The 10,501-nt window shown below is 39.5% G+C and overlaps 1 protein-coding gene and 1 long non-coding RNA gene across 2 annotated transcripts in view; both read right to left on the reverse strand.

Moving 5' to 3' along the window:
* Positions 1-3,172: 3,172 nt before the first annotated feature.
* LOC146788681 (receptor-transporting protein 3-like) lies at positions 3,173-3,676 on the reverse strand. Its single transcript, XM_085633199.1, has one exon. It carries the CDS (start codon positions 3,674-3,676, stop codon positions 3,173-3,175), a length of 504 nt encoding a protein of 167 aa, XP_085489325.1.
* A 3,344-nt stretch (positions 3,677-7,020) lies between these two features.
* The window catches only part of LOC146788682 (uncharacterized), a 27,390-nt gene continuing 23,909 nt past the window's right edge, over positions 7,021-10,501 (reverse strand). The window contains exons 2-3 of the long non-coding RNA XR_014970898.1: positions 7,608-7,669; positions 7,021-7,512 (exon numbers count right to left, since the gene is read on the reverse strand). This is a non-coding gene — a long non-coding RNA (uncharacterized LOC146788682). The remainder of the gene's footprint in view (positions 7,513-7,607; positions 7,670-10,501) is intronic.

Genomic DNA, 10,501 nt, shown 5'->3' on the forward strand with positions numbered 1-10,501 from the left:
AATTGAAAAAAAATTCTGAGATACATATTGGCACTCCCCAGAAGTTCATCATCGTATGTTTGCCACGCAGAACTGGGTGTCCCATTTTTAATAGACATAATCAAAACAGAGCCAGTGATGCTGTGGCACAGGCTGTGGACAAACGAGGAAACCCATGTAAATCAAGATGTTTTTAAGGATTTAATGGGAATGACCAATGTAATGAATTTGAAATGGTTAAAATAAGTTTGTGACTTCCTAAACGATTTAGGTCATCTTAATTTTTATAATGACCTTTGTACTATGAGAGTGATACCTAGGAAAGAGCTGAAAAGAAAATGTATGGCACTTTTAGAATCACGACGGCTATCAAAAGAACTAACTAAGCCTACGGTGGTGCATCACCAACTGACAATGACTACATATAGTATGCAACCCTACCTTATCCTTGTGTCAAGCCAATATGAAAGACTACTGCTAGCCAGATTTAGATTTGATATTTTCCATCGCATGATAAGTTCGGACGCAAGTGATGCAATTATGCCCCTGTCATCACACCTCAATACAGTCTACAATTCACACTGTATTTTTTTGTAGATTTTATATCTTGATAAGAAAAAAATGGTTGATACCAATTTTAAAGAAACTAGATTTTAAAAAATGCCGACCAGCGTTTTTAGTATTACAACTTTTAAATAATGAATTTGTTATTTGGTGTTTGGCAAACTTTCTGAAAAGCGTGGTAAAATGTAGGAAATCCATTATATTATGATTGAGGAAGATTTCCAAAAAGTAGTAATTCTTTTTACGATTTAAATGTGATCCTTTTTTATCTGTATAAATTGTGTATAATAATATTTGTTATGTGTTTTTATGACGCTTTTATGATTCTTTTTTATAGCAATCGAATAAAGCTTTTCAATCAATCAATCACTGGCACACATCTCTTCATTCACAGGCATCCACGCCACTATCACACAACTCATCTCTTATTTTCATAAGCATGATACATTTCTGAAACTTTATTAAAGTAATATTGAAAGCATGTAGACGTTTTATTATGTTCAAGTGTCATATTTACAGTGTGTAAACGTTGTTTGTCAAATTAGTGTAGATTTCCAGACAGAGAAATAAACTATTTCACGGAGAATTCAACAATATATTATCACAAACAGATTTATACAGATTTCCAAACTGAGATATAAAGTCTTTTCATGGCAAATACAAAAGGTATTAGTAATATGGGAATAAATGCAGGATACAGAGGTATATAAGACTTTTATCAAATAAAAAGTTTAATGTAAAATTGAGTTTTTTCAAGGTACAAATTCACTTTCAGCATTTCAGGAAGGACCTCAAGGCCTGGTTGTTCAACCAATAAGAGAAGAGGCAGCATGATTCCACTGCGCCTCGAGGCCCTCACGGGTGAAGCAGCAGCGCTCTACAAATCCTGATTGATTGATTGATTGACTTTCATAGCATAACAAAATCAAAGAAATGACCTATGTTCTATTGTGTCTGCATGCTGTGTTTGTGTGTCTTGACTGAATGTGTGTGGGTGTGTGAATGTACGTTGAGTGTGTGTGGCTGTGTGAACATGTGTGTTTATGTATATGTGGCTTGAGTACGTGTGCCAGGTTATTGGGGCAGAACAATAGCACCCGCTAATTACCAAAACCACTGAGTGTGGTATCTATCAGTTGCTGTTACCACTTCCTGTTCTCTGGTTTCCCACTTCTGGCTGAGAGATAACATGGTAACACCTCTCACTTCCCCCTTCCGGCCTTCCAATCTCTGATTATTTCACTTTTTGTCAACACTAATTTCTCTAAGTATCACCAGGCAAAATGTGTGTGGGTAAAAATGTGTGAATCTTGCGCACTACTTGTAAACCTGAGTCAGACATAAACTACTGTCAGTAGGTATTTGGTGAAAAAAATATTGTGCAACGTTCTCTAAATAGTAAAGTAGTTGGAGATTTGCTCTATTTTTCGATCATGCTATATTTAGCCAATCACGTTCACATTTGTTTTAGAGCGGTTTATGTCTTACATATAACCTTAAAGGAGGCTTGTCACCACTGGGTCATTGTGAAAGATGTTTTTGCAGGGGGGTCTTCCAATAGTTTTACTGTTAAAATGTTTTCCTATATTGCGATTTTAAAATACTTTTATCTAACACACATTATTTAAAATTAAATTGTTGCTGGAGGAAATTCTACAAGCTTTTATTTCTTTTTTTTTTTTATTAACCAATAGCTGGCAGGAGATGAAACTTTAAAGCACAGACTACCGGTTCATTGGTTAGAACAACATGACAATTTAATATCATTATATAATTGCATGTAAAGGCTTTCAATAAATTTGCTTGAGAACGGATGCCACACTTGGCTTATTTTGCAATCTAATTTAACCACGTCATTTTGAAAAGTATAAGACAGTTAAAAAAAAAAAGCAAATCTAAATTAGACACATAAATTGTTCATTTAGAAAAGGATCCACCTAGCATAATTCAGTATTACTCACAGCATACTGTACCAATGGCTAAGACAATGATGCTGCCTGAAAATTAACTGCAAAGCCCATCGCCACCAAGAGATGGCACTGTCCCAAATGAAGTCCAACCAAAATCACGTGTCAATCCACGCCAATAAATTCCCAATGCTATTATCAGTGCGAGCCAGTGGCAATGCATTCAGTCGCTATTGAAGAGTGGACATTCCACCATGGATAGCCATCTATACTATGAAAATCATGATATAGGCATGGTCAAAAACATCCATGGTGCACCAGTCAAAAGGCCATCACATTCACTGTGCTAAAAATGAGTGCCAACAAACTGACAACCCCCTGAGAAGCTTGGCACTGTCTTTTTTGCAGTGCTTTGGAGCCTTTGCAAAGAATTTGAGAATTATCCGGAGTTAAATTTTACGGTAGTTCCGTATTATGCCATCCATCCATCAGGCCAAGAAAAAACATACAAACCAATTTCTATCAAAAAATTAAAAGAAAACACGTGTCTGATTTACTCATGTTCCCCCATAGCTTAAGACAGTCCTCACAGTACTCCCTGCAGTTTAAGACAGGCGTAAACTTCATTGAGCCAGAAAAGCTGAAGCCAGGAGTACTTCAGCCTAATTTACCTAAGACTGTTGTTAACCAAGGAAGGTCTTAGTAAATGAGGCCCATGTTTTCTACTTTACTGTGTAGAAAATGAATATTATGAGTAACAGTAAAGCAAGAGGCAGACAACAAAAGCCACAGCATTTCCAGATACAAGATTCAGAAACTGCCTGGTCTTTGGATTGGTTAGTGAAAGGCTCTGGGATGGTGACGTGGATGGGTGGTTTCAGTTCTTTGGTGTACTGCACAGAATATCCCGTGGCAGGAGAAGTCTTCCTAAAAGACCTCTTGCCACCTAGAGTCCAGGGACAGATCGCTAGATGGCAGGCCTCACAGTTCTCAGGCTGGTGTAGCCCATCGTGGTTTCCATAAACAAAGGTGGGTTGCGGCTCGTCATCAACATACTCGCCGTAGCATGAAACCCGGATGGAGATCAGCAGGTTGTTTAAGATGATGTTGATGTTCTTCTCAGTAAACTTTGGTTCTTCATAAACTCCTGCTTGGCAGCTATTACACTTCTGCCTGAAGATATTCATTTTCACAGTCCCTCGTCTTCTCTTCTTTTCCAGTTTCATTTGGAAGAGGATTAGTACGTGTACCGAAGCCCAGGTGTGGCCGCAGTGGGAGCAGCAGAACCTGCGGGTGGAACAGTAGAAGAAGTTACCTGGTCCTGGAAGAGCAACAGTGCAAAGCGTAATGACTTAGAGTGCGGAGTCTGCACTCTCTCCCAATCCATCAATACTCTGTACCACTTACACATCCCTTTAATACTCTTTTTAATTTCTTTCCCCTACTGAGAAATATATCATACTATAAGATTTTAGCGCCCTCTCTGCTACATAGACATGCCAAGGTTTAATTTTGTTAAAAATTATTTTAATTGCCTACTAATATGTTTAAAATCACAGAGTAGCTTTTAAAATACTTTTGTGTTCAGCCTCAGATATTATTTAGGCTCTACACATAATATAGGCGAGTGGTGGTTGTTTTAGATCATCGTTACCTACAAAGGGCGAGGCTGAACTGAATCTGAGGAGGCCTGGTTCATAACTTGAGGAACACAGTTCCCCACACCATCAGTACACAGGTACTGCCAGAAGTTACAGTCAGATAATCCACACCTGGTGTAAAGGATTATATGGCAAGGTCCACCTTCGTCTTCCCAATGTGGCATCACATGCCTAGGTGATGAATCCCTTTAGATGTTGCAGATTCGTCTTCTGCCCCACAAGAGCGGCTACCAATCAAGAGCACAACGGTCACATCTCTTTTCAATGTTTTTACCTTCTTGGTGATGAAGGGTAGAGGTTGGTATGTGACCTAGAGCATGATTTTGGTAGAAAATCTGGTGCAGCATTAACACAGTGAGCCCCCTTTACTACTGTGAAAGACTATAAAAGACTCTCAGTATTTAAGCCCATGTCATGCAAAATATCGACCTGCTAATATGGAATTCGATGCGCTCATCGATGAAAATTAAATCTTGTTTTTATTAACAGAATCGTCCGTTGTGAACTCCACATCAACCTCGACACGCGAATATGTAGCCGTGCAGGTCCTGAGACCAAGGGCCGGGATTGCTGATTGATAGGTCACAGGTGGGAAGGTGTGTAGCTGGCAGGCAAATGCTCGGGCAGAAAACGCTTGATCAATCTCACGGCTAGGCGCAGTGACATTACAAGGGTCAAGTGAGATTCCCCCAATAAAGCACACATGGTGGGAGAGGGTATGCTAGCTCCAAAAACACCATAAAAAGTCAGATGCAGCATGAGTTCGGAACACATAGCCAATCAGGACCTAGTGCATGCAGTGATCATGTGCTCCCCATGACAGACATCTGGACACGTTATCAACTGGCCACATTGTGTCCACACGAGGTCGAGACCCATCTGTGCTAACCATTAGACAATGAATTTATGACTACAAAGGCAGCAAGCAACATTCCTCGCCATATATGGTACGCCGAAAGCCTTTATAACCATCATGTTCTGTATAAAAGAAGTACACATACTGATTGTAGATTGAGACAATCTTCAGACCTTGTGCCTGTTCTCCCAACCGTAATGTTTAATTAAACAAACTGTTCCAGTTTTGCCAAACGCCTCTATTTAAGGGATTTCAAACTTGTAGAACAGACCTAAGCGCAATACAAAATCTTCATAGGTTTGTGGCTTAGACTTGTCCTACTCGCATATGTGGAGCCACAGTGTTATTTCCATTTAGTATGGAACTGATCCGTGTCAACATTGCTATTCTCGTGTTATGGAATATGCTGAGTTCCTAGCTGTGACCTATTGTACGGACAAATGTCCTTGTCTGGGTTGTACCATTCTTTTGGACTTTTTATGAGATGTCCTGTGTTTTTCCCCAGTATACTCAACAATCTGTGAGGCCCCTGGAGGTGATTCATGTTTTCTTGAGACTTTGTCTCAGATGAACCTCAACTCTAGCCTGTCCCATAACCCGTGGTGGGTATGGTCTGTTCAGACAAGGCTATGGGATGACTGGCTGCTGGTGCCAACTAATGCTAGTCCCAGGTGCAACGGAACCTTTATCCTATTGCATGTAAGAGAGAGGGACACCCGGTATTTGCCATATAGATTTCACACCGGGCTCCACAAATGTGGCCTTTGGTCTCCTCTCCCAGGGTTGTGTATGAAGCGTTCATAAACGTGTATTGCAAGGCGAGAAAAGAGTTGCAGTGTGAAGGTGCAGGGGATGTGCATTCCAGGTTTTCTACATTCTTCTGCGTATGTGTCAAAGCTAACATGCTGATTATGCCAGGGACCGTGTCCCCACCTCTCTAGACATCTAAGGGGCTCAAGAGAAGGCACATATGCTGCCCCCCAAACTTGCTCAGGTTCTGCCCACCACAGCTGTGCATCACCTAACAGCCTGCAGACATTGGCTGGGAGCATCTGATAGCAGTCACTGGTTAATTCACACATCTTGGCCCATTGGTTCAAGTTTCTCCTCCTCTACATTCTGAAGAGCCCAGGAAGATGCTTTCTGTCCTGAGGAGCAGTGATCAAGTGTTAATGAAGGCTGGAGATGATGCTGATCGAGGATTTCCATCAGTGTACCCAAAGCAGGATACAGGGTGCAGCCCAGCCAATAGTTGTACTACACCTGGACATCTTAAGGATACTGTGTGCACCAGCCCAGAGAATTTCTCACGGTGGCAGGACCCTGCTTGTTGCTGTTTCTTTCTGGGACTGGACTAGGGTAAAAGTTCGTAGAGGCCCTGTCTGTGACATGACCTAGAAGACGAGGGAGAAGGACTAGGGGGTATGTGAAGAGGAGTCGACCAATGGCCCTGAGACCAACAGCAAGGTCTGGTTAACCGAGGCTTATCTGCAGGTCATCCCAAGGAACGGAGTTGACAAAAAATCACAAGGACCTTGCAGCCCAGCTGGACAGAACCAACACGAGCAACCTGAATCAAGGATACACTAGAAGACATCATGAATTGTATCGCCCATGTGGTGCCCGGTTCTACCCATAACCACAATGGACAGCTAATCACTACCAGCTCTAGAGGGCTGCAGAGGTTCTCTCTGCGTGGTGGGATGCCACTTCACGTTTTAATGATGGGTTTTTGGTTTTAATGACTTTTTGGAATTTTGCTTGAAACACAGTCACTTAGGCTCAAACCCACTGAGTTGCATCAGAAAAAACATTATAACGTGCTTCTGCGCATGTGGCAAATTAGGTCAATGGAATGGAAAAGAGCATCACTTGCAACAGATTCTGTGCCAAGGTTAGAACAACCTGTGATCAAAAGCATGTTACCTCTGACACCATGAATAATACGTACTATTGCTTACCAGATGGATTTTTTATTTATCCCTGGATTGCAATTAAATGCATATCAAATCTATTTTTTATGTTTCATCAAGACGTGTTGTTCCTATACAAAACCTACTTAAACAATGACTAGGTGCTCAAAACAATTTACCATAAATTCATAGAATAAGTCACAACACAGAAATAGATAGACAAAAACTTACATCTATGCACATAGCAATTAAACAAACTGTGTGAAAAACACATAAAAAGTTCTTATACAATTTACAAACATCTAACTCTGTAGATTTGTGTGCAGAGAGAAGTCCTACGCTCTTCTTTAAATGGAGGTATGGGGACTCCTTTTCATAAGGTCTTCACAGTACAATAATCTTTTTTAGTGCCAAGAGAAGAGGTCGCCTCTAAGTCAAGAAACCAGGTCCAAAAAAACGCATTTAAATCAATTTTGCAAGTAGTCAAAATAATTTGACATCAATTTGTTCTGGATTCTTTTAGGCTCGCCTCATCGGGAAAATCACCAACGCGTTTCGACCTTCTGCGTGGCGCTTCTTATCTCAGAGGTCTTCATCAGGGTAGATACATTTATACGAAGGACTGGAGATATCTATTTATAAAACATACGAATACTGGTCAGAATTTGTGAAAATGTGGAGAATATTTACAAGTGAGAAGATGTATGTGACTGGGAGTATTACGTACCACATCTGTAATTAAAGGGTTTCAGAATCCATAGCTCTCTTAGTCGAGGAAGGATCTTTAGGCTAAAAAGAGGGGGGAAGATAGACAAGAGTGTATTCACTATCATGGATCTCAAAACTAATCACCTTAATGATTTCAAATTTTTGATTTTAGCCCCTCAAGCTTGCACCAAAAGGAAGGAGTTGCTTTAGGAAAGTGACAAAACGTTAAAAAGTAATCAGAATATTTTAGTGAATGCACAGTGAAAAAGATTCATTATCAGTGCTTCACGGAAAATATATCGCTATTTCCTTTGGATATCGGAACCCTTATTAAGCTGACCACCACTCCGGCGTGCATACGGACAGAAAGTGTGACTGCCCTTTAGACCCCAGTGTGGTAGCCGAAGTTAAGGACACAGTCTTTACCTTGTGTTGCTGCAAAACGCTTATGCGATGTCTTTAAAACTTGCAACAGATTCTGTGCCAAGGTTAGGACAACCTGGCAGATCTAGCCAGAAATATATATCACAATTTGAGCTCAGGACAAGTTTCCTGATTTGCCTTTCTATTATTTCTATTTGTTAAAACAGTGAAGCAGTGTTATTTTTTAAATATACAGGACAATGATAAGGACAGTTGGATGGCTCAGTGCACTAAGGGCCTGAATACGATGACGGGGAGACCGCCACCGACAGGCTGTCAGTGGCGGTCTCCTCGCTATCGTAAGCAAGTTTACTGCCCGCCATATAACAATGGCGGTTGGGTGCATGGTGGTCGGAATGACCGGCCTCCACGGGTCCAACAGTCGGAATGATTCCTATTGCCTGCCGGACCGCTAGCTATCCCTAGAATGGCAGCGGTTCCTGACAGGCACTGCCGTGGGGATAATAATATCCCTTTCCGCCTATCTGTCAGCAGCGGTTAACCTGCCATAACCAGGCAGGCGGAAAGGGACTTTGGGGGCCCGTAGCAGGCCCGACTTCCCCCTGTGCCTGAGCTGGGGTTTTGGGGGGCACCTATGGTGCACCCCTACATATCCCTGCACCATGGGGCAGACACTGCATATTGCCTGCCACGTAGTGCAGGGATAAGTCCAGTGTCCCTTTTTTGTCTTGCGGCGTGAACTGCAGCCAGCAGCATACGCCGCAAAACAAAATATAGGCATTGCGACCGCCGTGGTGACGGTCGCATCGTATTGCCTATGTCGGGACCGCCAACATCCTGTCAGGCGGTCCCATTTCCGTTAGGGTGGCAGGCGAGCTAAAGTCCGCCCGCCATCCTAATCAGGCCCTAAGTTTCCAGAGCTGTGATCTGTGTTCAACCTGGTGAATGCACAACACATTGAGTTTATTTTATCACACTACCTAAATATTGTGTACAGAATATTGTTAGTTCAAACATATTGTGGCACACAGTATCATTGTTCAGAATATTGCTTTTTTTTGTAAATGTTGTTATAAATTGTTTAATTTAAAATGGTTTGCTTAATTATAGTTGTAAAAAAAATCATTTATTGTTTATTAGTTTTCTTTATGTACTTCAGTTTAATTTGTTATTTATAATGCATATTTTAATGTTTTGTTAATGATGTTGGTTTTGGAAGTGTACTGTTGATTTTGTATGGGAGTATGGTGGGAAGTTTATTACATTTTAAATAATTGTACATTATTGGTAATTGTGTAATTAATTATTATTGATGTAAAATGTTTTATTTTTTGTTTTAATTTTTACTTCTTTTTAAATGCTATCTATTTTAATGTCAGAGTATATTTAAATGTTACTATTTCTGTAAGTTATTTTTATTTTAGTTTTTAGGAGGTTCCGTAGGTGAATAGGGTTGGAAGTTATTGAAGTTATAATATTCTTCCAGTAAATTGTTTATTATGTTTATTTGATAAATCAATAATTTGTTTATGGTGAGCATACAATGTACATTATTTGTTTTTCAATTATTTATTTATTTGAACTAAGTATTTTAATAGTAATGCTTGTAAAATGTTTTTTTAATTTATTTTATTTTAAAGTAATTTTTTTGGTTGATTACTTTTTTACAATACATTATTTTGGATGTATCATTTAAGTTATAATTTTGTAGGTTTTTACTGTTTGCTTTATGTTGGTAGGGAAGTTAATTTTATTTATAGTATTTGTACTTTTTAATTTAAAGTTTATTATGTATTTTGTATTTGTTCAATACTTCATAATATGTATTTTCCTATTTATACTCTGATAGTTGCTTATCCTGATATGTGTTTTTCTGATATTAGGTATTTACATGTTTTGGATAACATGAGGAGGTGGAATGTTTTTTGTAGTCCCTCCAAAGTCCAACATTTTGCCTGATGTTGCTTGGACTGGAGTGAGAATAGTAAATCTAACTCTTGTGGAGTCTAAGACTTTCCCTACTATTGTATAAATTTGAGAGGAAATAGTAAATCTAGCTTCTCTGGAGTACAACACTATCCCCACTGTTACATAGCCTAGAGTGGGAATAGTACATCTAAACCCTCTGGAGTCCAACACTTTCTTTAGTGATGCTTAGACTACAGTGGAAATAGTAAATCGAACTCTTCCGACACTTTCCCCACTGTTGCTTACAGTGGAGTGAGATTAGTCAATCTCACCCCTCCAGAGTCCAACACTTTCCCTACTGTTTATTAGACTGGAGTAGCAATATTAAACACAATCGCTCTGAAGTCCAAAACTTACCCTTCTGTTTATTTGGGTGGAGTGCGATTTGTAAATGTATGTATGGTATGGTTTGTATGGTTTGTTAAACAGTATGTATTGCAAATACTTTTGTATAGATATTTTATATTGTATGTTTTTTATGTTTCTAATAATTTGTATATTTTATTTGCATTGTATTATTTTGATTATTTACTATATTTTGAGATTTATGTTTTAGAATTG

The sequence above is a fragment of the Triturus cristatus genome, chromosome 11 (genome assembly GCF_964204655.1).
Source record: "Triturus cristatus chromosome 11, aTriCri1.1, whole genome shotgun sequence".
Taxonomy (NCBI): domain Eukaryota; kingdom Metazoa; phylum Chordata; class Amphibia; order Caudata; family Salamandridae; genus Triturus; species Triturus cristatus.

Bases quoted from the DNA above. Each gene is read 5' to 3' on its own strand.
- LOC146788681 (XM_085633199.1), bottom strand. From the start codon at position 3,676: ATGAAACTGGAAAAGAAGAGAAGACGAGGGACTGTGAAAATGAATATC.